At 45.1% G+C, this 26674-nt stretch overlaps 1 protein-coding gene across 1 annotated transcript; it reads left to right on the top strand.

Annotated features, from left to right (window-relative positions):
- The first annotated feature begins 2491 nt into the window (after positions 1 to 2491).
- On the top strand, positions 2492 to 26204 carry Prosbeta7 (proteasome subunit beta type-4). Its single transcript, XM_037422927.2, has 8 exons — positions 2492 to 2630; positions 3321 to 3527; positions 11407 to 11490; positions 13502 to 13564; positions 19803 to 19884; positions 22865 to 22984; positions 24106 to 24194; positions 26134 to 26204. Exons 1-8 carry the CDS (start codon positions 2515 to 2517, stop codon positions 26144 to 26146), a joined length of 774 nt encoding a protein of 257 aa, XP_037278824.1. The 5' UTR covers positions 2492 to 2514; the 3' UTR covers positions 26147 to 26204.
- The last annotated feature ends 470 nt before the right edge of the window (positions 26205 to 26674 follow it).

The following is a 26674-nucleotide window of genomic DNA, read 5'->3' as shown; positions in this document are numbered from 1 at the left end:
TCTTGCCTGTAGCTCGAGCCTTCACCCCTCAGGTGGAAATCCTCTTCTTCTCCTGCTTTGTCCCTACGGACAAAACCTTCGCCGACTACATGGCGGGATACCCTACGCGCTCTGGCGCTAAGTTCCGTCTTCTCCTGCTTTGTCCCTACGGACAAAACCTTCGCCGACTACACCGCGGGATACCCAACGCGCTCTGGCGCTAACTTCCGTCTTCTCCTGCTTTCTCATCTCGGCTGCTCGGTTAAATACCTTCCGCGCGACATTCCAGAAAGTTCTCGTCATTTCGCCGGCGCGATACGCAGTGAAGACTGGGGAGAGGGCGAGACGGTTGGAATGCCCTCCGCGATGGATGACTCAACCCGGCGTGACCACGCCTCTTTCGTTCTAGAAATTTCGCGGGCTTGCTCGGCCGCCGATGTGGGGTGAGGAGGTTCGTCAGCGAAGCCACGCTTCCGAGGGGAGAGCGCGCGCCCGGGGAGCCTTGTATGTTTGTTTTCTTTTTTTTTTTTCTTTTGACCTCCCGGCGTCTCTTCCGCGCGTTATCGCAAGAATTTGGCGGCGCGCCCATTTTTAGCGCTCGTTCTGTTACACCTTAGAATTGCTAATGTATGCCTTGTCTAGTAAAAGATATACATACAAAATAATGAGACGTGTTGTTATGGTGCGGCATATATGGGCAATAATTGCTTTTTAATTGACAATCCCACAAGTATGAACGCTGAACCTTGAGCAATATTGGTGGGCGCTGCGGATGGGGTCGGCCGTTTGGGGTATCGTGCGGTCACTTCGGTGCATTTTAGGGTGCCGTTAAGGGTGGACCAACAGACAAATGTACAGGCAGACAGACAGACCAAATTTTTTGCGTCGGAGGTCCCCAAGAAAGACTGTTGCCTTTAAAACGAGAAGCTCCACAGTGGGGGCCAAACTTGCAGCCTCGCGTATCTCAGCGCGCAACGCTAATCGCTATACCACAGAACAACCCTTCTCGATAACGTTAACGGCGAACCATTTATATACGCCTCGCCACTGGTGGTCCTCAGAGCTCGGATACTTCAGAGCGTTTCAGTAATCAGTAGCGAGATGGCACGACGGGCGCGCGCTCCAAAGGTCGTCGTGCCGCGCCACCCCGCAAGTCACCGTGCGCGCGTGCCTCCACATGGCGTAGTCAAAGTACGCATAGATGCTATCTGGCGTGGTCGTTCACTCGCGCGCGCGCTTATATCGTGATTTGGGTGCTTTGTACCTCTTGTGCTTCCACCGCAAATTTGCTTTGAAGTTTTAGAAGTTACAGAGAGCACGAACGTCAATTTTCTCGCTGCCACGGCCGCGTTTACGAAAGGAGCGCGCTGCTCACACACGATGTAAGAATTGTGACACCTATTTGTCCACGCTCATCCTGTGCGTGATCATTTTGTGCCTGTTTTCTGTTCTAGGTGTGCGCTGCAAGTTTCGAGCTGCTTGCCGTTCTTCGCGAGACATTGCAATTTGTTACTGCAGCATTCATTATTTCACCCTTGTTGCGAAACAATGCACAATTAATACTCAACTACCTCTGCGAGGACACATTTCACTTTCGTGTTATACTTATTCCTAAAAAGAGGGATCAACCACTTTTTTTTTAATCAAGCAATCTATAATTTTTCAACATCATCATTACTGGTAGACGTGAAGGCCCCGAGTTACGAAGCTGTCATTCAGATTGGGACAGTGTAGTAAATAGCAAACGTGCCTCAACACATTATAATATAGGAAACTACAAGTAATATTTTTCGGTGGGTGCTTACGTGTAGAACGGCTAACTTTAGCCACTGGTAGTCAATGTGGAGGTATGTAAATACATTAGTGCCATCCGAAAAGTTGAAGCATCAAGAAACTTCGGGAGGTTACAAAACCCCCTTAACTCCCCTCTAGTTATGGCCCTGGACCGAATGATGGTGGAGATAAGTATTTGACTGTACATAATTTATGTTGCAGTTATGACCGGTGCGCACCGCCAAAGTCACTCCAAAAGAAGGGAACGAATTTGTCTCGAAACGTCTGGTCATTTTATGGATTTTAAATTTTAATCTTATAGACACAACTCCAAGTGGCTGGAGAAATAATTTTATTCGTATGAACTTTTGTGAAAGCTCAGTTAATAACGGCCACTAAGCTGTGTTTTAGTACCATGCCGGCCCATGTTTTATAAATGCAATAATTTGTAGTATGAAATCTTTTCTAGCCTACTGTACCATCGATTAACCGCTCGCAGCAACGAACGGCAATCGCACGTTGATTTGAATGTGGCGCCGACAGCTTGTAGCGATGATACGGCGGATACAGCCGGTACAGTGTTACAGCTTTGCAAATTAGCACAACATAAAAGTATATTGTGCTAATAATTTATTTTTTTTTCTTATGCAAATGTTGCTTAATAATATTAGATGAGCTCCCAGTGAATATTCTTTTCAAGTTGCAGGGAGGATTTTTTCAATTCAAATTCGGCGTTAGGCGCATTCCCGTATTCCCCAAAAAATGGCTGAAATGGCGTTCAACATCTCTGTGTGTCCAGGGCAAGACTCGTTTGGTTTTTCCAAGTTTCATCCTACAGTCCCGGCAGCTATCTACGATGGGGCACGCCAGCGGACTCAGTAAGTAAAGTGGTAAAGACACAGGCAGCGCTAACGCTAATGGGCCTTGCTGCGAAGTGTCGAGAGGTAGCGACTCTACCTATGGTAATGCTAGATGAGTTGACGTTTTTCGCACTCAGGAGTACTTTTACGTACTCAGTTAGCTTTGACGACGCTTAAGCTGCTGTGGGTCTCTGTTTTGTTAACTCCAGCTTATGGTTTCACAGAGTTGGCGGATGTAGCAATAAACTGGAGTACAGAGTGATATTCCTACTACCCATTCATGTCTACTGCAACCGGTAAACTCTATGATTGCCATCACTGAGCATAGCTCAGCTCTTTTCTCATGAAACTGAGCAGAAAACCGTGCACCGTAGTGATTGGCTAAGCTATCCGTGCCATATTACACTGCGTTCGCACTTAGAGATGTCGTTCACGCAGTCTACGTGACATGATAGTTGTGCCGTGTGATGGCTAAGCTTTCTTAAAGTGAAATTTCATTAAATTATTCTACTATCTTTATACTGTCGCGGAAATCACGTGTATATGGAACAGACAGGAGCGAGTATATGGCGATATTCACAAAAGGCTGCGCCGCAGAATGAGCGACAGCACCTTGCGTGGCAGGCCACCTTTTTTAAGTGTCGCGTGATCTTCAACAGCGGGCACATGCGCAATGCACCTTAACAACATTACCCGTATTTATTTCAGGAGCCCCATGACCACGGCTACGTCCGTTCTGGCGACCAAGTTTGATGGCGGAGTCATGCTTGTCGCAGATATCCTCGGCTCGTACGGGTCGCTGGCAAGGTTCAGAAACTGCCCCCGCATTCTGAAGGTAAACGACCAGATTGTAGCCGCAGCCAGTGGTGACTACGCCGACTTCCAGTATCTCAAGAGCGTCATCGATCAGAAAATGTGAGTTGCCCCTTGCCGTCGCACATATCGTGATGCGTTGATCGGTGTTAAAGTTTGGGTACCGTCCTGCGGCTCCAGCTTGTGCTTTCGCTCAATCGCTAAGGATGATATTAGTGTTAAATCACCTGCTGGCCTTCATTACCACCGACGACTACATTCTTTATTCAAGAAATAAGTCTGTAACAATGTAGCACAACTGTACTGCTCGTCTCTATTGAGAATAACAGAGAGCTGGGCTAGGTGTTAAACGTTCGTTCCCAAGAGACTTTACATACAACACCGCCACAAGAAAGAAACCCCAAATGATGGCCCAAACACCGTTTTGCAAAATGCGCCGGAACGAAGCATCAAGGAGCATGCGCGATTGGTGGTGAAGACGACGAAGGGGGGATGGGCACGCTCTGGGATGGGACAGCTTTGGCTCCATGCTGAATAAATGGGTCGTCGTCTAACGTCTGCAAACCGGTTATTTGTTACATTTTGGTGCACAAAACCCGGGATCCACCCTTTTGGAGACTTTGCTGAACATCACGACCATGTTGACCACTGACCATTTTGGGAAGAAGTGCGGCTCAGTCAGAGCTGCTGTCACCCGAGCCCTAGCACTGTTATCGGGCCTGGTGCAGCAACCGGATCTTGATGCCTCCCAGATTACCAGCCACATGGACTTCCTGAACGATAAAGAAGCAGCACTTTCGAGGCTCGGCGACATCGTTCTGGCGGCAACAGACGAAGAAAACCTGGACCGTAAAGTGGAAACAGCAGACGAGTACAACGCGAAAATTCTTTGAGTCGTCTCGTGAGCCAAGTTCTGGCTACAGGAACGTGAGAAGGCAGCCACAATGCAGGTCCGAGCCACTGGACCCGGGTCAAGCAACCTAGAACTTCCAAACTCCGGCAAAGCAGCAGAGCAGATGAGAGTGCGCCATTTGCTTGCGGTTGAACTGCCCAAGCTCCAGATACCAACTTTTGATGGTAGGCTTTGTGAATGGCAGACCTTTTGGGACCATTTCGACGCTACTATCCACACGAATACCGAGCTACTGCGCATCAAAAAATTCAAGTACCTCCTCACTTACTTAACTGGGAGCGCGAAGTGAGCTGTCGAAGGCATCCGTTTAGCAGAACAAAATTATGACCTTGCAATCGAGACCCTCACAAATCGATTTGGACACCAGGATCTCCTTGTGAATGTGCATGTTGATAATCTCCTTGCGCTAAGCCCTGTGAAAGCTCGTCAGACATCCGAAGGCTTTGTCTGCTGCACGATAATGTGCAGTTCCACATTAGTGCCTTTGTAGGCCTAGGAGTTGCGCCCGACCAGCACACTGTGATCCTAAACCGTGTCCTAATGTGATGTCTGCTGGAGGATCTCGCCATTATGTTCAGGCAGAAATCGAAGGAATCAAACTGCACCTCCAGCATCGCCGATACACCTGAAGACGAGCCAAGGAGTTACTAACGATTCTCCGCATTCAAATGGAAATCCGGGAGGAGGGCCGGTTACAGTCTCATCGTATGTCGCAAGACGAAGCCAGAACCCACATATCCGAAGAAATGTATGGCACAGAAATTATTCTGTCAGCATCCGCTCTAACGGCGTGTGTATTGCCTGTTAGACTGGCGTGCTCACTCTGCCACAGCAAGGATCACATGATCGCTGCCTGCAATGCCAACCTATCGGCTGAAGAGAAGTGGGCAATGCTACAGTACAACAATTGTTGCTTTCGCTGTGGAACACGAAACCACATCGCCAGAATGTGCAGGAAGTCATTCAATCTTGGGTGTGGTATCTGCCAGCGACACCACCTCACCATCCTCTGCGAGTTATCACAGTCAGCCGAAGATTCGTACCCTAACGCAGGATCCCCAGCCTTTTCTCAATCACCCCCATTAAACACTCGAATGGTCTCTACCGCCCAGAGTCACATTGAGTCCACTCACGTATTGTTACAGACTGGCCAAATTTGGGCAGAGTCTGGAGACTATCGACTCCTCGTGCGGGTACTGCTGGACAGCGGCAGTCAGTACACCTACATTCGTGCAGACCCGGCAAGGATGCTTCAGTGCTCCGTCGTGGGAAAATAAGAGCTCTCTCTTGTCACTTTTGGAGGATCCAAGTCACGAAGGCGACTCTGCACCGAGCGTGTCAGCGTGCGGCTTCGAAGCCAGTTCAACAATTCAGTGATTACCTTAGAAAAGTTAACGTTTCCTGGAATTCGCTCTGTCACAAGCCCACCACTCGAGTCCAACATTTCGCACCTACTTCTCGAATGGAAGTACAACGTAGCTGACCACTTCCAAACGAGTTTGTGGCAACCGGATGAAATCGGTGTCCTCATAGGATCAAACGCCTATGGGCAAGTCACAAGTGGCAAAATCGATCGCATCAGCGCAAGTATAACCTTGATCGAAACCACCTTCGGATGGATGGTGCAAGGCCCTATAAAGTCCAGCAGCCAATTCTCAACAAGTGCACTGTTTGTCACGACTCACAATTATGATTCAGAGCACCTTGACGTATCGTTAGTGGGATCTGTGCCACCTGTTTCCGGACCATTGAAAGTGACCCCACATGTCTGCATTTGAGCAGGACATCTCCAAGCAAGATGGCCGTTATCAAGTGCCTTTCATGGTCGAACCGCCCGGGTTACCTTCCGGAAGGAACAATTGCTGATTGGCCGAACGTCGACTGCGAATTCAAATTAACCGTTTCAGAGAACAGCCATCACTCCTAGAAAAATACGACCAAGCAATTTCAGCTTATTTCAACGATGGTCATGCCGAAAAGGTACAGGACGAGCAGCTACTTAAGGCCAACATCTACTATATGCCCCATCAGGCCGTGGTTCGTCGTGAGGCTGTAACAATGAAGCTTCGCGTCGCATTTGACGCATTATCACATGAGTCTGGTCATGTTTGCCTTCACGATGTACTCTCAAAAGGCATAAAACTTGGGGTAAACGTCATCCAATTCCTATTAAACTTTCGCTGCCGCCCTGTGGTTTTTGCTGCTGATGTAAAGAAAGCATATCTGCTGCTTCTCATTCGTCCTGAAGACCGAGACCTGTTACACTTTATCTGGCTGGAAAGATTACCGACTAAAGAAGAGCCCATGCCACCCCCAACGATGTGGAGAATGACGAGGGTTCCGTTCGGAGCCGTATCGAGCCCATTCTTTTGGGTCGCTACACTTTAACACCACTTATCGTCTTGTAAGCAGAAATACCCAACTACGGTAGCCATCTTAGAACAGGCCTTCTATGTGGACGACCTTCTAGTAGGACTACCGAGCACGCAGGAGGCATTCTTCGGTAGTCCTTCTAGCAGGACTACGGAGCACAGCTTCCTCCTCACAACATGCTGCTACTTTCACATATGGGAAGCCTGGGACCAAACGCATGGCACTGCAAACGTTGGCCAGAATTTATAACCCCCTGGGATACCTCAGCCCATTTACCGTAAAGGCCAAGATTGTATTCCAAGATCTTTCGAAGAAGAACATCGCAAGGGGCGCCATCATTCCAGCTGAAGAGCAAATCAAGTGGAACAGCTGGTGCTCAGAGCTGAATGCTGCAACGTGTGTCCGCATCCCACGATACGTGTTCTTGAGAGACGATGTCAAGCCATTTACAGTCGAGCTGCATACTTTCGCAGATGCCAGTCTAAGAGCGTACGGCACATGCATCTACGCCCGCGTCAGATCTGAATCTGGCACCTGCTTCACATGCCTGTTAATCAGCAAGGGCAGACTTGCTCTGATCAAGATGGTGTCACTCCCGCGCCTGGAGCTCATCGCGTGCGTCATCACAACGCGACTAAGCTGCTACGTGAAAAAAGTGCAGTTTCTTCAACGCACTCCAGGGTTCTTGTGGACAGATTCACTGATGGCTTTCACTGGATAAGGGGTTCATCAAACCAAACCAGACCCCTTTGTTGCACATCGGGTTGCTGAGATACAACAATTCACCAATCTATCACAATGGTTTCATTGTAGCAGCAAGGACAATCCCACTGACATTATTACTCGTGAAGCATGTGGTGGCACGGCCCAACTTGGCTCTCTGACCAGGGGAAACAATTTGAAGGTGCAAGCAACCCCAAGAATCGCACCACAACGACATAGATTTTATTGAATAAATTGAGCGATTTTCAAGGCCCGTCTATGCCAAGCACGCCTGTTTGTCCATCGGGTGTTTTCGTCCGTCAATGCATCTTGCGCGTGAAGACTATAGCTCTATTACTAGGCTGCTACGAGTCACCTCATGGATCAAGTGCTTCGTCCGTAATGCTTCGCGACAACTCCCATTAGTATCCGGACCTATCACGACGGAAGAGTTATTACAGGCTGAGCATTATTAGCTACAGACTATTCAAAAACAATCCTTTCCCAACAAAGTTTTTGCGCTGCGCAAGGGTCAGCCGTTACCCGCAACATCTCGTGTTCTTCGCCTTTGTCCGTTTGTGAATGATGACCGACTTCCTTCACATCGGTGGACGGCTGGACCAGCTTTGTGCTAATCACGACATACGCCATCCCATTCTCCTGGCATATAATCAGCTTGCCAGCCTTATCGTATCAGCGGCACACGTGCGCACTATCCACGGAGGTGTTGAAGCAACATTAACGGAGCTTCGAGAGAGCTTTTGGCTGCTGAAGGGACGTCAGACAGTAAAGAAGATAGTTTCAATATGCAGTATTTGTAAATGATGGAAGGCAGCAGCAGTATCTGCGACAATGGCCCCTCTACTTCGCGAGAGAATTAATAAAGCAAGCCCATTCACCATTGTCGGGCTCGATTACTGTGGGCCCTTATACGTTAAATTAGCAAGTGGTTAATCAGTCCTACGTCCTTCTTTTTTCATGTGCAGTCGCACGGGCGGTACACCTGAAACTAACCTCAGACATGACTGCCGCAGCAACATTGTTCGCCTTCCGCCGTTTCGTCACCCGACGCGCAGTTCTTTTGACGGTACACCACGACAACGCTCAAACCTTCCGCAGCTGAGCTAAAATATTTGCACCTACACTACCAGCGCTTCGAGAGTATGCGGCAGAGCTACGGATACAGTGGAAGTTCATCGCAGAGAGAGCTCCATGTTGAGGCGGATGGTGGGATCGTCTCATTCGCTCAACAAAAAACTCCTTGAAACGCTCATTGGGACGCAGCAGTCTTGACATGGAAGCCCTCACAACTGTGCTGTGCGAGATTGAAGCAGTAATCAATAGCAGACCACTGGCGTATCACGAGAGTGAACCCGATGAGCTCCAGCCATTGACTCTATCACATTAGTTGTTAGGAAAGGGCAGCGTTTCCCTGTCACAACACATTGACTTCTCGGAGCTTCCGACTACAGTTGACTTCAACCGCAAGACTCATCGCCAACGTATCATAGATGAACTTTGGAAAAATGGAAACGAGCATACCTGCTACTACTGCAATCAGCTCATAACAGCCCAAGTCGTTCATCAACCAAACTACAGATCGTTGATGTAGTGCTAGTGTTAGAGGGCAACACACCTGCAGCATACTGGAAGCTAGGCCAAATGATCACCTTACTGCCAGGAAGAGACAGCATAGTGCACTCATGCTCAGTGCATCTAGCCAATGGTTCAATAGTGAATCGCCTTGAAGCATCAGACTGATCTTGGCCCACCTCGGAGGATTTTGCAAAATGCGCTGGAACTGAGCATCGAGGAGTGTGCGCGATTGATAGGGAAGACGGCGAAGGGGAGATAGGCACGTTCTAGGATGGGACAGCTTTGGCTCCATGCTGAATAAACGGGTCGTCTCTGTCTAACGTCTGTGGACCGGTTATTTATTACACACCGATCAACAACTGGAGAGACGCACATGGCAGATATTAAAGAAGGCACTAAAACTTGTCTGCGCATACCCATGCAATATGTTAACCCATCAGTCCAGTGCACATGGAGATCTGGCCCCTGTGCTCAGATTTGGGCGTACGTTAAAGAACCCCAGGTGGTCAAAATTTCCAGAGCCCTCCACTACAAGGTCTCTCATAATCATATGCTGGTTTTGCGATTTTAACCCTATTTGTCAATCACGTGAAGGTCTACATGAAAGATAATTGTTGAGGCATCTGATTTCATCTTTGTGCAAGTTAATTTATGGTTGGCTCACATGTGCACCACCGCTATTATTGGTATGTTATGCCTCAATAATCAGATGTGTTGCTTCATTCCCATGCCGGTAGAAAACTGCACATTCATTGAATTTTGGCGTGTACTTATACCCTCGGCCATGTAAAGATAGATTAAAAGGTCAGCCTGCGGCTAGTGATCTCTCATGTTCCAATAATCTCTGGTAAATGCAGCAGCCCATGTCATGTATGCACAAAATGAGTGATAGCTATAACTCACCTTTTACGAGTCTTTAGACACAAGTTATCCTTGTGTTGCAGTGGCCACTGTTGAAGAAGTTCATTATGTCAAATCCAAGCATGTTTGCTGAAAGCGATAGGAATAAATGTGTTGTGGGTATACCGTACACTGCATATCTCATAGGCTAAAGAAAGTAGGAAGTAGAGACGGCGTCGGTGTTGTTTTTATGGCTGCCGATAAGATAGGTACCATTTGTGCTGCTGTGCAAAGAAAGAATGAACGACTGAAGGACAAAAAGCAGGTCGATATTTGTTCCTAAAATGCACCAACAAATTCATTAATTGTTGTGCAAGTGTGGTGTATGAGGTCCCTTTTAGCTGTGGCCGCTACTACGTAGGATATAAGGGCCACTCTATAGCTAGAGATTATTGGAACACAAGAGATCGCTAACCGGATCACACCCTCCAATCTATTTTTACATTGTTGAGAGTGTAAGTGCACGCCGAAGTTCGATGTACGTGCAGTTTTGTGCCAGCATAGGAATTAGAAATTCATCTGATGAGTGAGGGAAGGCATATCACTAAGAGTGGTAGTGCATGCATTAGCCAACCGTCGAATAACTTGCATGAAGATGGTGTCAGATGCCTTGACAATTATCTTTCACGTAAACTCCCCAACACATGGTGTAGGTTTCCTTATTGCATGAGCATGCACAGTCAAACTCTTGTGCCTTCTTTCATTTCTACCCATGTGCGTCTCCCCAGTTGTTGGTCGGCGTTTGGGGTGTCGTGACTTGTTTCTTTTGTGCGTATTTACATGCGCTGACTTTTTAAAATGAACTCCTCTCTGTACGACCACCATGGCATTAAGAGTATTGTAAATAAATTACTATTAATAAAAAAAATTAATTGTCCAAGGTTTCACAAAAGATGCACTTATGCATGCCACTCGCAGAAAGGTTGCATGGAAGGTTTTTCTAACTAACATCACAGGCAGTTTCAGTTATGTCGATAGACACTGACATTTGAAAGCCTTTCAACTACAAAATCACTGCAAAAACTGATGGAAGCAATTTTGCTGTGAGCCAATGACGCCAGTGATTGCATTTATGATCTTTCCTGGCTTCACACGTATTCACTTGCTAAAGCCTCATCACATGATATTTGCATCCCTCGCCTACTCACGGTCAAAAGCAGATTACTGCAACAAGTGTGTGGTGGGAAACGGGAATACGTGAATGAAACAGAATACGTACAATCCCAAAATGACTCCAATTTTTTTTTTTTTTTTTTTTTTTTACAAGTGGCAGTTGGAAGCTTGACAAGAGGTTTTTGCTTGTTTTCATGTCCCTTTCAATGCCGTCATTTTTGCATCTGCTGCCTTGACAGACAATAACTGCCTGTTTGCAAAGATGGCATGCTCAGAGAATGTTGAGCTTTGGGCCTCGAATGGATGCTTGCACACAGCTTCGTTTCTGCATTCAAGTACAAATGTGACTCCATGACAAACTGTGGCTCGGTGACTTTTTTCCAGGATCAGCGAAGAATGCCTGAACGACGGTTTCAGACTCAAGCCCAAATCCCTGTACTCCTGGCTGACCCGCATCATGTACAACAGGTATGCACTCTATGCGAGAATGGTACCTTGCCACATTATTTGCAGGATAAGGCTCGCAAAGACTGAACAGTTTCTTCATTTCGGTCTAGGTGTTTTTATACTGCAGCAAACGAAAAACAGATTGCTTTTTGGCGACACTTACTCTAGGAGCTTTAAAATAGTTCATGTTAAAGGAACACTAAAGTCAAATAACAATTTACGTCAGTGAAAGCTCAACAGAGGACAACATCTTAAACGACAATATTATCAATAAAATTGTCCTACATACCAAAAAATTGAGGTAAATGCACAAGAACTCATGCGCCGCAGTAGGACATTCTCAAAATGATCTCAATGACATCAGACGAACCGCCTACAATTAATTGCTATTAATAGATCTAGCTGCACTAAATAAAGACCTTTCCGTGCATCAAGAGGCGCAATAAAATGCTGCTTGATTGTTTCTGTTTCATTAATGGACAAAATAACCCCTGGGCATTACTGCTGAGGAATGGCATGAGTGGTTCAAAAATTCAATTTTCGCGTGGTCAAACTGGACAGGTGGTGCTATATAGCGGGGCTTAGTTGAACCAAAATGTCTACAATCTCTGAGTTAATAGAGGGAAATTGATCAATGGCCGTTGTTGCTGCTGTGGCTCTCGCTGCTTTCGGTCTGCTGCTACTAGCGCTGTAAAGCCGGGCAACGTGCACGGCAACAGTGACGCGAGTCGGTCCGGTCGGTCAGCTTCTTGAGGCAGGTAATTTGAAGTGCGCTAACCCGATGCGAACCACTGAAACGTGATTTTATTTTAAAATAGGCCCTTCCTTGGCACAAACGACTATTTCAACAATTAATGTTGACTTAATAGTTGCCTTTAGTGTCCCTTTAAAGACTTACACTTAAACTTAAATTTAAAGTGCTTACTCAGGACACCACTCTTATATTTATTTTTTGAGGGGGGGGGGGGGATTTCTATGCTCCATTTTGAGCGTGGAACACTTGCCAACTAGCTCAGCCCTCTATTATTCTGAGCTTTAGGAATAAGTTTTTCATGTAATTTTCTGAGGCTGTTTTACGAGGGCATTCGAGCTCTACGGCACTGCAGATATCCACATAAAATGTGGCAATTCTTGATACATAGCACATAGATAATTCTTTAAACATGATGCTACATTTCATCCTTGCATTATGGTCTCGCCTCTATTTTTTCATACTAAACATGTGGAATACTAATGGGTATAGCAAGCCGACCTCTGCTGTTCTCATGCAACATTTAAATGTGAGGCATCATGGTGGAGTCATAATTATCGCAATGCATTCATTTACTTAGCATGATCCATTCATTGTCTTCGTAAGGTGCATACATTTGTTTACATCTTTTGTCTTACTCTAATTCACAATTTTTTCATATAGTAGTTTCTGTTTTTATTTACCTTTCTCAGATTTTCCTGAGTCAAGCACTCACACATTAAAATCTTAAAAAACAAATTTTTTTGCAGTAGCGTCCAGCAAATGGTATTGAAATGCACGTTTCATTTGCTCTGTGTCAGCTAGTGCAGCCACTCTTGCTCCAGATGATTTGCTTCGGACAGGTCGCTCAATACATTGGTACATGATTTCTAAAGCCAGGTACTTTCGGCCACAAAAGTCTGTGGGATCTGTAGTGCGTGATGGAGTGACGACAAACAGCATCGCTGTATCGTCTACCAGTGGGTGTTCAGGATATGAGTGGCGGCTTTTACTATAAGATCTGCCAACAGCACGTTGTCTAAACCTGCCATCGCTAATCACTGAGGCTGATAGCCTCAACACCCGCCGTGCCACGGTAGGTGCCGCAGCGACGCAGTTTTTCGCCGCTCTGCCTTATGCTGCGGATCCCGCAAATATTTCAGCTGACAGTACATTGTGCTGAGAAAGGTCATTTTCTCAAATTTTTTAATGGAAAATTACTCTCAAGCTTAGAAAGTGATTTGCAAACTTCTGTAATACTGCATGGCTTTACAGTTATTGGTATTTTTCTATTTATTGCAGGCGTTCTAGGTTCGACCCACTGTGGAACACCTACCTCATTGGGGGCCTACAGGACGGTGTCCCGTAAGTACCCATTTTTTACTTTTCATTGTGGGCGCATCAACTCTTGTTCATCTGCAACTAAATATTTTGCTACATAAAAAGCATATATTCACGTGATATATATATATTATATCTTCTGAACAAAATTTTGTTGTTTGAAAATGAAGTGAAATCATCATGAAAAGCTAACAAAAAAATAACTGTGTGTGATACCATAAACTGAAGAAAAAATGAAGCTATCATTACTGCTTGCTGGGAGTGAAAACATATTAAGCAAATGACCTCCTGCCAAAATTAGGGGGCGGAGTGGTAAAGCATCTTATTGGCTTCACCCGGATTTTTCTGTCTTAAAGGGGAACTCCGTTTTCTTTTTTTTTTTCTATATTCAGCGATTTCAATAAAACTTTGAACATGTGTTGTCCTCAGTACCGTGGTAATATGTGCCAAGTTATACAACCGCAAGTCATTTAGTTGTTTAGAAAACAAATTTTAAAATTGATAGCAGATCCTGGAATCACACTTGTAAATGCGGGCCACCATGTGTATCTGATGTAAGGGCCTACTCTTTTTCAAAACCCCGCCTTTCCCAGCAGATGGATGCAACGTGCGCTTTCTTCTTCGAGACTACGACAATGCGAGCACAGTTCAGTTTCGTCAGCTGCATACAGCGTGTTAGTCGTCGTTGATGCCAGTCGTACAATAGTATTGAGGAAATTGATTCGGGACATGTCAGATGCTTCATGCGCCAGCGGGTCGAAATCAAAAAGCAATGCTTCGGTGCTCAGGTAGTAGCCGCAATCATCTCTGAACTTGTCACTGGTAAACTCAGACGAGCTAGCACTGCTTGATTCCGCATTGGATGACATCGCCAAGCTGCTTTTCGCGCATCAAAAGAGGCACGTGAGCTATGTTTACATCCTGGCCAGCCGTGGCTGGGTGTAAAGGATCTCGTGACATCATCCAATACCCACCATGGAGGACAGCTCCTTGTTTCGGTTTCTGTTTTGACTCGTCGAGTGCCGAAGCGAAATGAAACACCCCAGCTTTTTCAGGACTGTCAATACTATTTGAAAACAACATTATATTAGTATGATTTAAAATGCACCGGAGTTTCCTTTAACATACGAAATAACGATCAGCCATTGTGTTCTATACATAGGCACTAAGTGGACTATGCAATAAGTGGTCATTCCAATCTGATGGAGCCAGGGAGCCTGTGATGACAATTGATGCTGATCCGCCATTTGTTGGGAGTTATCCAATCACCACACGAAGAAATATACAAGTTAACTTAGCTGAATCTTGCAAAATAGCATCCCAGGCTCGCCCCCTTGTGTGATGCTACAACAAAATCATAAGCTTTTATTACAGTAGACTCATTAAACGGAATTTGAAGGAACCAGGAGAATATGTTCTGTTTAACAGGAGTTCTGTTTACTGAGAGATGAACAAGGGTGGAGAATGCAAGTACGAAACCAATCAGGCTGAGGGCAGTTGTTCCATTTATAATTTCACTTAACAGATTTCCGTTCACTGAGATTCTGCTGTATTTTTCATTTTTTTCTAAGCTTGATTGCCTGTATTTGCTCTTTCTGTCCAAGTTGAGTTTCTTTATTTGTTCGACAGTAAAGATCAAAGTTCAATTTAAACGAGGAATGGGTTAAACTGCAGTTGGAAGACAACAAGAGGGCCATCAAGAACTTAGTAGTGCACATTGTCCAGAGTTCTTTGGCTGACACCATACAGCTCTTTGGCTTTGCAGTATCTGTGAAAAGTTTACAAGAGTCATATTTTCAAAATTATTATAATACCTAAATCCCAATAAAGAAGAATTATAAATAAAGAGAATATTAAGCTTTCACTTTAACCTTTACAGTGTGTGCTTTTTTTCAAAAGCTTTAGAGGGCACTTTGGCTTTACCTTCAGGAGTAGAACACAATCGCTTAATCGGGCCCCGTGCGCATTGCCTTTTCAATTGCTAGCCTGGCTTCAGTTCTCCGTGCATGCCTCAACTGTTGTAAGGAAACGGACAACTGTGCTTATATAACACTGGCCCTTTCGAGCTATCTTTGGGATGCTTACTGCAAGTAGGATTGTCAAGTGGCCACTGTGCCGTAATTCTTCCTTTTGCAAATCAGCAAAAGGCCAACTATGCATTTCTAAGGCAACAGGCGAAGCTAGACAGGTGCTCCATTTGTTGATGCATTTTTAGCTGATGGTAATTAAGTATGTCTGAGCACTTTGTGGTCCTTTAAAACACTCAGTCGCTGCCATTCACATGTCTTGGAGCCTGGTGTGATTCTACACATCTGCCACGCAATCTCGTGTGCTAAGGATACTCCTTGCGCTATATTGTAACGAATGTAGCAGCCTCACAACAACGATGTTCTATTTACACGGTTTATTAAGGGCGAACTTGTGCCCAAAGCGAACGACGCACAGCAATCAAGAATATCCAAGGGCGGTAGTCCTCGTGAGCCTCTGCCTCGAGCCCCCTCGTTCTCTTCTTCTTCACGCGCGTTGGCTGTTCGGCGGAGTACCGGGCGCATGCAGGGCCGGCTCGTGCATTGCGGCTGGCTTCGTCGCTTGTAGTCGTGCCGTTAGCGTTTCTCTGGTTCCCAGCGTCCGCGTTGCGCGGAGCAATGGTAATTTCCTGTGGCATTATCCCCCCTCTCAAGAGGCATCGCCTCGATGCTTTCGATGATAATGTATGCAGCGTTTCCGTCTCGGAAGGTTTGTAAGACGGAAATGGTTGTACAGCAAGCAAGTGGGGTGGCTAGTCTCCGTACCGATCGTAGTACGGTTTCATGCGCACAATGTGTACACGTTCGGCGGGGTTGCGTCGTTTAGAATGCCCATATCCTGTAGGCTTGACTTCATAAACGAGGTCGCTGAGTCGCTGTACTACCTCGTAAGGACCGAAATATCGACAAATGAGTTTTTCAGACAGGCCTCGTCGTCGTACTGGGGTCCATATCCACACTTTGTCACCAACTTCATGCCGTGTTTCACGTCTTCCTCGTTTGTGGCGGTCGGCATCGATTCGTTGTTGATGACATATTCGGTACCTTGCTAATTGGCGGGCCTCCTCCGCTCTCTCTATATAGTCATCGAGATCAGAAGGGTAGTCATCTTGATCTATAGGTAACATAGCGTCCAGTGTTGTGGTAACTACACGACCGTAAACTAGTTGAAACGGGGTAATCTTGGTAGTCTCTTGTACGGCGGTGTTATAGGCGAACGTGACGTATGGTAAAATTTCGTCCCACTTTTTGTGTTCGACGTCCACATACATAGATATCATGTCAGCTAGAGTTCTGTTAAGGCGTTCAGTCAGGCCGTTGCTTTGAGGGTGATATGCGGTAGCTTTCCTGGGAACAGTGTGGATCATGTTCAGCAGGCATTCCATGAGTTCCGCCGTGAAAGCCGGTCCGCGATCGGTGATTACAACAATTGGAGCACCATGCCGTAGCACTATGCTCTGTACAAAGAATTTGGCGACCTCAGCTGCCGTTCCTCGATGCAAGGAGTCTGTTTCCGCGTATCTCGTTAAGTAATCAGTCCCTACAACGATCCACTTCTTGCCAAGTAAAGATGTCGGAAATGGTCCAAGGAGGTCCATTCCAACTTGTTGGAAGGGTGCTTTCGGAGGGTCTATCGGGTGCAGAAGGCCTGCTGGCTTAGCACGAGGCGCTTTCCGTCTTTGGCACTCGCGGCATGTTCTGACATAGCGCTGTACTGAAGACAATAGCTTGGGCCAATAATAGTGCTGACTGATTCGTGCAAGCGTTCGAGTGACCCCCAAATGTCCAGACGTAGGCTCATCGTGGCACGCTTGTATTATTTCTTGCCGCATAGTTGCGGGAACGACAAGCAGAAACTTTTCACGGTTGGGCTTAAAGTTTCTCTTGTAGAGGACATTTCCTCGGAGGCAGAACGATGCGAGGCTTCGAGAAAATATACGAGGTACTTGTACGTTAGCTCCTTTCAGGTGTTTGATGAGCGGGAGCAATTCTTTGTCCGCATGTTGACTTTCAGCTATCTGAGAAGTCTCGACAACAGCCACGAATGGAAAGTCCTCTTCATCTGATAGTGCTGTGTCTGCAGGTGCCCGTGACAAACAGTCGGCGTCAGTATGCTTCCTGCCAGATCGGTATACCACAGTTATGTCAAATTCTTGCAGTCTGAGGCTCCACCTTCCTAGTCGTCCGGACGGGTCCTTGAGGTTGGCGAGCCAGCAAAGGGCATGGTGATCGCTGACTGCCTTGAATGGTCTACCATACAAGTAAGGCCGAAACTTACTGATGGCCCAGATGACGGCAAGGCATTCTTTCTCTGTGGCCGAATAATTGGTCTCCGCCTTTGTTAGAGTCCGGCTGGCGTATGCTATCACCTTTTCTTCGCCATTCTGCCACTGTATTAGGATGCATCCTAGGCCGATGTTGCTGGCGTCTGTGTGTATTTCTGTGTCAGCTGTTTCATCGAAATGAGAAAGGATTGGGGGCTCTTGCAACCGTTTTCTTAATTCGTTGAAGGCGCTTTGTTGCTCTGTTTCCCACTGGAAAGGTACATCTTCTCTCGTAAGTTTCGTCAAGGGTTCTGCAATCTGAGAGAAATTTCTGACAAATCGACGATAGTAAGCGCAGAGACCTAGGAATCTCCGTACTGACTTTTTGTCTGCTGGCACCGGGAACCTTGCAACGGCAGCTGTCTTTTCGGGATCAGGGCGCACACCGTGGGCGCTGACAACGTGCCCAAGGAATCGAAGCTCTTCGAACCCGAATTGGCACTTCTCTGGCTTGATGGTTAAATCTGCCGAACAGATTGCTTCTAACACTGTTCGCAGGCGCTTGATATGCTCCTCGAATGTAGCGGGGAAGATGACCACGTCGTCAAAGTACACTAAGCAACACTGCCACTTCAATCCGGAAAGTACAGTGTCCATCATGCGTTGGAACGTTGCCGGCGCACAACAGAGACCAAAAGGGAGAGCCTTGAATTCATAGAGTCCGTCCGGGGTAACAAAAGCAGTCTTCTCGCGATCACGTTCATCAACTTTGATCTGCCAGTATCCACTTTTCAGATCTAGTGATGAAAAGAACTTGGCACACCGAAGTCTGTCTAATGTGTCGTCAATACGCGGGAGGGGATATACATCCCGTTTAGTCACAGCAATTAATTTCCGGTAGTCGACGCAAAACCTTAGCGTGTTATCCTTCTTTTTGACAAGTACTACAGGAGATGCCCACGGACTGCTAGAAGGTTGAATAACATCATCTTCAAGCATCTCCTGTACTTGATTCTTGATGACTTCCCTTTCTTTTGGTGAAACGCGGTACGGGTGCTGGCGTACCGGCCTGGTTGTCTCGTCTGTTACGATCCTGTGTTTTGCAATGGTTGTGCGTCGTACCTTTGAACTATTGAAGAAACAGCTGCCGAATTCCCGTACAAGGTCGTATAGCTGTTGACGGTGGATCACTGAAGGATTGGGATTTACGGATATTACGTCGCAGACATCAGATGTTGGTTTCATATCCGTTGACGTTGTTTCAAGGCTGCATATTTCTGTGGCTTCACAAACCTCATGAAGAAAGGCTATGGCTGTCCCCTTTGCGATGTGCTGGAATTCGTTCCCAAAATTTGTCAGGAGGACGTCTGCGTACCCATTTCGTAGCTTGGTAATCCCTCGTGCCACACAAACACCTCTTTTCAGGAAAACGTCCATGTTGCTGTCTGCCACACCTTCGTAGTCACTAAACGTATCATTTCTGACTAGAACCATTACACTGCTCTGCGGCGGTACAGTCACATCATCATCGACGATGCGCAGTGGAGTGGTGTAATGGTTCTAGTGTCTTTCTCAATTTTTCGGTGACGGACAAGATGATGATTTCTTGCCCCACGACGCCAAACCCGGAATTTTAGTGAAACATGCCCTTTAACACTGTCACATTAATAAGCAATTTTTGGCAACTGCTTGAGTTTGTCCATGCATATTTTTTCTTGTAGTTTTGTTACTCGGATCTGGATGGAAGTTTTCTCATGCTTTCTTTAATATATATTAATGACAGCGATATGTGAGAATTGTTGTGACAAGTGTGCCTGCACGAGTGTTATAACTGAGGAATGTTCTTTATGATCTTGCTTGAAGTGTGCGACAACAGTGAACATTGCAATGTGTGTTGGGCACTAATTATTTACTGGTAATTGTGATGCCTGGAATGCCTTAACGAAGCATGCTGTTCTCTCTGAAATTCAGATTCCTTGGCCAAGTCGATATGCTGGGAACTGCATTTGAAAGCGAGACTTTGGCCACTGGTTATGGAGCCTACATTGCCCAGGTACAAGCCACATCCCCTCGTGTTGATATACTAAGTCACTTGTTTTTATTGAGGCTGGCTAATTATACCAGAAAAAAGTGATAATACGTGCCATGTATAGTAGGACCCCATTCGTATACTTTTCGAGAAAAAAAAAAGTGCTGTCAGGGAAAACATACTGTCAGAATTCACTAAAACATTGCGCAGTTCCGCTTGATAACGATATTGCAAAAGTTGGCTAAGAGAAAGCGAACACAAGGGGAATGTATAAACAAAGTTCAACTCTAACTAGTTCATGCGCATTTTTCCGGACGCAGCTTCTCGCTATGCTAGCACCGTAACATGTCGGCCACAAGAACATGTGTGCACCATATTGTGGCTCGTACATTGTTTTGCTCTTACATTGTCACAATCTTTCTCTGGATTGTTTATCATTTTGATTTGTGCTCCGTACAAGGTGCACTGTTAACTAGTACCCCAAGATGGTGGGCCATGATGACATGATTACAAATCATCTTGAAGGAATAAGTTGCAGCTTCTGGAGTGACACTGAATGCATTCTTGAGAGGCTTGAGTAGTGTAATTGTATATAGGAAAAAGCAAGTGTATGGGTGTTCCTTTCCCCCTTCATAATTGAATGCTGTGTTATTTGGTGCATTATGGTTGATAAAGAAAAACTTTACAGTATATGATGAATATATTGTATTTGTCATTTTTGTATCTCATGCACAAGATACTGCAATATCTGAAACGATAAGGTGCTACACCTACACCAACACCGAGTTTGTTTTATCTTAATTTGCCTTTTCAGTTATCTTTTTTTCATCTACATCTCAAAAGCATTACGTTACATTTTTGGGGGTTAATAGAAAGTTATGCCGCCTCGCTTTTAGTTTACGGGATACTTACACACTCAGTAAAGCACAGGCCTGCCACGATTATATAATGGTATTGCTAGGAAAATGGTTGTGGATTTTATTCCCATTAGTAGTACATGTTCTTATGACGAGACACTTTAAGAATGCTCACATGCCATACATTGTGTGAACATTACAGAAGCATATGTGACCAGAATTGAAGAGACCTTAAAGAGAAGCAATAACGTTTTAGATTGATTAACGGTGCTCCAAGAGCTCTAACGCCATTTGTTTCGCTATCGTAAGCTCATTATTCGGGAGAAAAATCAAAGTTGAAGTCTCACTTTTAAATTTTGGGCCGAAGTCTCCGCGGGTAACGCAATAAATTTTTAAATGTATTATGTGCCGCTGAAGGAAGATGAAGACGGGTTGTCTCTTGTTTAAGCCATCTTGGCTGCTGTTGATCCGAACACTTTGTATATAAATATTGTAAATACAGCCACCCGTCTTTTGTCGTCAAGCAACATTGGCTCGAAATTTCCTGAAACTTCGTGGGCTAGGTCTGTGGCAGCCACAGATGACAATGTACTTCAATTTAATCGATCAGAAGCTACGTAGGACCCAGTAGACGCCTTCGAAATTCATGACATCATGCTGCTTAGTGCGGGAGTCTCAGTGGCGTCTCCATCGGTATTTCCTTTCTCAAGCTTTCTCTCTTGCTAAGCATTGTGTCACTGTAAGAGTGGTATTTTTGGGATTGGGAAATTGTACTTTACTAATACATAAAAAATCCTTTTGCTCTTTAATGTCCCTTTGACATCTCCTCCATTGAAGTGTTCATGTTTAATGGAGTACTGACTTTTTTTTTTTTTTGAGATGTGTTTACACTGCCATACAAATCCCCTGTATACAGAGATAGTTCTAAGCAAGTGTAAGGCTCATCAAATGCTAATAAGATATTTTATTTTTATATTAAAGTTAATCTTTTCATGAAATGCATACTGACATCGGCACTAGCTAGACGTCAGGGTATAGTATGACTTCACGCAACAGTTTGGCTTGTTGTAGGGACGTGAGACGCCAAAATTGTCAAAATGGCCACTTGTGCATCACTAACAGGGCCATGGTGCGGAGCGGCCATGGAAACGTCACAATATCTTGCGTGAGCATGTGACGAGAAGCTCATACCGAGTTGTGTCATCAGGGTACAGTAGGAACCGAGGCTAGCTTTCAAAAATGCACTGTTATTACTTTTTAGGGTTCACTCATGCTTAGTGGGTTTGCTAGGCTCTTGGGGGCTTCATCTTTTACTTTACACGAAAAAACAAGGTTTTCGTGTCAGTACCCCTTAAACTGATGTAATACACTTGACCAGATGATGCTTTCTTTTTCTTTTCGTTCCTTTCTCATTGAGATGCAAGTTCCTTGTGTCACATTGCTGCCATGTGTGAAAGCGATTACTTGTCAAATTGTGGATTTAAATGTATTAGTGGACTTTGACTTGCTGAGCCAGGGGCCAGGATCCCTTCCACTTATGGGAGGCATTGTGCAGGCTTTGTATCGTGCCCAAATGGAAATCCTTTTAAAGATTGATAATCCCTACTTGTGTTTACATTGATGGTTGTTTGCTTTGTGCTGGCTCCCCTAGGCATTCTCTATGTCCTCTGATGACTGTTTCAGCAGTGCCGAAGCACTTTCTCATGAGCTTATAACGAAACTACTCTGTGGTACAACGTTGACCTAATAGAGGAAGACTGCTATGTGGTTAAAGTGGCATTTTCATATCTGTGAAAGTTTTAATACTTCTGCCATCTGGCATTGTCCCGTCTACTGAATGATGGTGGCAGTGGTACCTCCTTTGTCTTCTAGTGCATCTTTAAAATACTTGCAGGGAACGTGTTCACATATTTGCTCTGTTGTTTTCTCTCAAGAGAGAATCGCACATATAAGCTGTGCATGTTTACTTCAGCCAATATAGCTTCGACGTGGTAAACAGCGGAAGACGTTGTGCCAACTATTGCTTCACTATTAAGTACCACGGTTATAAACACCTTATTAACACGCTCACACGCACATTCTGCAACTCCTGTTCACAACCAGAAAAGTGCCATTAAGCCTCATTGCTTGCCTTTACTGTTTCACAGCCGCTCCTCCGTGATGCGTACGAGAAGAAGGCTGGCCAGCTGACAAAGAAGGAGGCCCAGGAAGTGCTCTCTTACTGCCTCAGGGTGCTGTACTACCGTGATGCCCGGTCCTTTGACAAGGCAAGTATTGTAGCAGCCTCGCTCTAGAAGGATTGAATAACCAAATTTCCCGCTAAAGATAATGCAAATATTGAACAATATGCTTTTAAACTGGTGCGGGAGTACCAGTTTTGATAAAATGGTATACTTTTAGTTCAACCGAGGAAACTGAACCAGAAGAGTGTATAAGGGCAGACTATCGTAATGTGATGCTGAGGACACTAGGGTTGTGACTTGTTCATTTTTACTTTTGATTCCTCGCGGATACAGATACATCAGAATCTTGTGTAAAGGAACTCCAGAGTATTTTAAAAACATGTTTTGTTTAAAGGGCCAGTCAACAGGCTCGAAGTTTTTTTTACACCCCCTTAAACGAGCTCGGCAAATTGAAGAGTAGACTGTGGTCATCACGTTTTTCAAATACTACAGTGCTGCATGCCGTGCAGAACCTCCATTTCGAAAAACGATTCCCGCACTCATTTTTTACCACGACCAATCCTCCTTTCACGCACAGTAAAGTAAAGTCGCCAATCTGCGACTTGATATTGCTCGCAGCTCGTCGATTGGTCTAAATCAGGTCTCAACAAACGGTTGTGAAGTCAACGTCAGTTTCCGGCCCCACCCACCACTACGAAACTGTCTCTTGTTTCTTGGAACTGCTGTGATGCAGGCGTTGCAGCAAGCAGAAGGGTGTCTCAACTGATCAAGCTCGCCGATGACGTCAATTGCTGACATCGTGTCACCTTGGTGAAGTGGGCGGAGTCGCGACGACAGGCCAAGCCTTCCCCTTCCTGTGAGGGAGAAGGGTGGCAAGGCCACGCGAAAAGTTGAAACCCGCTGAAACCGATTTTTTAACCCCTGTAGCTTCCTTAATATAGCACGTATCCGCCAAATTCTTGAGGCAGCATGTTCACAAAGCAAAAGTGCACTTATTCCTCTTTATAACAATTTTTGCACCTCGGGGTTGTTTACTGACCCTTTAAAAGGAGTTTAATTTTCTAAGAAGCACTGGCAGGATTAGCCATGAGTGCTCGATCAGTGAAGGGTATATGCAGCTGGTGAGCCACCTCGATAGGTACCGTGCCTCAGTTACATCATGACTCTGATGTCTTACTCCTGTGTTCCTGCTTGTTCATTGACAGTACCAACTGGCAACAGTGACACCGGAAGGTGTGGTCATTGAAGGACCGCTGAAGGTTGACTCCAATTGGGAGATCGCTCATCTTGTAAAGTACGTAGCTGTGATTTTTTTCCCCTTTGTTTAAAAGAAAGACTTTAATTTGGTTGACAAAATTGTGTTTATTGTGAAGTGTTCTCTCGTAGTGTTTCAGCAGTGATGATTGTGGTTGCAGAATTTCCAAACATTACAGCCACAGTATATATTGCAAGAAACAGCTGGCTGTTTAAGGAAATCCTTGCATGGTTTTATTCTTGAAGCATTCATTTCTGCCTCAAAGCTGTTCGCATAAGTCTTTTCTATAATGACATGGGTCTTGCATGAAACTTGAAGTAGCCAACAGCACACGCTTATTACTTGAAACGTTTTATTTAGCTGGAAAGGAAAACTGTGAGGAAAATGCGTGAATCACAACATTAATGTTGGTCATTTCATTAAAATTGTCCACCTCTGATTCACTATGAAATGAACTAGACGAGGTAGAACAGTCACTTGTAGACACTGCTAAACAGCGGAGCGCTTTTATTATTGGGCCAGTAGCTCGCCATATTGCACCATTCTTTCGCATCATTTCCTGTTTTTATTACTGAACAATTTATAAAGACCTATCTATGAATGGAACACCCATCGTACACTGCTTTACAACCCACAGCACAAAGCCGGAGTTCTTTCTGCTTTAATTGGTGCCTTGTGAGGAATCCTCTAAAATGACACTCAGGTTCTCTACCTGTGCCTTGTAGCAACATTTCTATGGGGGTGATATGGTCATCATTGGACTATATTTACCTCCACTTCAGGAAGAAAATCTTTTCTAATTATCTGTAGTTTACTCCATCATGCATAAAAGGTTGTTTTACGCTTGGCAGAAAAACGCATTGCATTGTGCTCTGTTAATGCAAAACAGTTTGTACATGTGTGTGAACTAAAATTCTGGCTATAGGCTATGCTCCTAGCAGTTTTTTTGCCACTATCACCTCAGTAGGAGAAAGAGGGGCAAAGTAAAACAAGAAGTGATACTCAATTGTTAAAGAAAGGACAGGAATTTAGAAATGCTTCAGTTCAGAGGCAGTAAGTGACAGTGCGGCAGACCCATCTTGCAAGCTCGAGAAAGAAGGCATGTCGTTCGAACATAGTGTCGCGGGGTCGTGACGTCGAGGAAGGGAGCAGACTGCAATTGGACGATCAAACTGGTTATTTGGCCAAACTGGTGGCCGGTCAACGAAAACTCAAATTACAGCAATACACACTGGCACTGATCTGAGCGTCGGCTGTCAATCAACTAACAAGCACCGAAGCGCATCAGCATTTATACATGTGCCCTCGCACAATTGATTCACAGCACGAGGCACTTTCCGCTCTTCTGTTCAAATCAATTGTCGTCTGCTGAAACGTGCTTCATCAATGTATGTCTTTCTTTTGCACGCAGTAGTTGTGTATGACACTGTTGTATCGAAGAATGTCCGAAATCTATCATCAAGTTACACAATGAGTGATTTTAGGTGCGTGCCTAGCTACGATTGCAGGTTGTCTGTTATTTTTTGTTTTGTTTTTTTTTTACCACTTCTTTTGTTGTCTGATAAACATCTGCTTCTACATATCTGATCGAAAATGCTGGCACTAAGACGCTGTACCTGCTTTATTTTCTTTTGGCGAACCGCTCCGGCCAAAAACTTCAATAGCTGCATCCAGTAGCATAGAGGAGTCGGCGAGAGGCAGATGTAGCAGACGACACTCGGGTGCGTCGGAGACCGCAGGCGTTCACGCTCTCCTCCCGCAGCGGAAAATGAATAGTTCTGTGTGTTGCCGCAAGGTTCGCTGCGCGCACTCGCGCTGGCGCTGGCTCGGAGTTTCCCCTCCTGTCTTTCTTGCTTCGTGACTTTGGCATTTCTTACTCCACTGCCACAAGCTGTCAAATGTTTTCATTTGTGCCCTTGGTGACATAATGGTAACATGCTGCACGTACATACCTATACCTTTTTCTTTTCCATTCCAGGGGCTACGAGTGACATGGTTTATGTTCGCAAAAGCTGCCGTGTAATAAAAAAAATCCACTTTTCTTTGTCACCCTGGCTTTCAGATTCATAGATGCTGTGTTTGTCATTTTATGAGCATTCCAGCAATGCTGTTCCATTCACATCTGCAATTGTTGTCTTACGTAGTGTTTATAGACATCTCCAATTGTTTCTTCAACATTGTTTTCTTCTTTAGTTAGCCTGGAGGCTGACAAGGATCCAAATTCTGACTTGATGTTAAGGTTCAAGTATGTACACACAGTGATCAATCAACTTTAAGTACATTGAACATACAGTTGGTCCTGCATATATTAAACTCTCAGGAAAATGGTAATCAGTTCTGCATATCATATAACAAAATACGAACTTTCAAAAAAGTTAAGAGCAAAAGCACATAACTCAATGCAAATCTCGCGGGACCAGTAAAAATGTCGGAGTTATTGAAATATAAAAAAACAATAAGCAAATGTCTATTACATCAGCACTCATTTTCTTGGTGAATACGTAAATGCTGTACTTACT

Source organism: Rhipicephalus microplus, chromosome 4 (assembly GCF_043290135.1).
Source record: "Rhipicephalus microplus isolate Deutch F79 chromosome 4, USDA_Rmic, whole genome shotgun sequence".
NCBI lineage: Eukaryota > Metazoa > Arthropoda > Arachnida > Ixodida > Ixodidae > Rhipicephalus > Rhipicephalus microplus.
This window is presented reverse-complemented; position numbering and strand designations above follow the sequence as displayed.

Coding starts and splice junctions, on each gene's coding strand:
- Prosbeta7 (XM_037422927.2), top strand. CDS start 2,515: ATGGCTGAAATGGCGTTCAACATCTCTGTGTGTCCAGGGCAAGACTCG. Junction 2,631..3,320: donor GGGGCACGCCAGCGGACTCA/GTAAGTAAAGTG, acceptor TATTTATTTCAG/GAGCCCCATGACCACGGCTA. Junction 11,491..13,501: donor ACCCGCATCATGTACAACAG/GTATGCACTCTA, acceptor TATTTATTGCAG/GCGTTCTAGGTTCGACCCAC.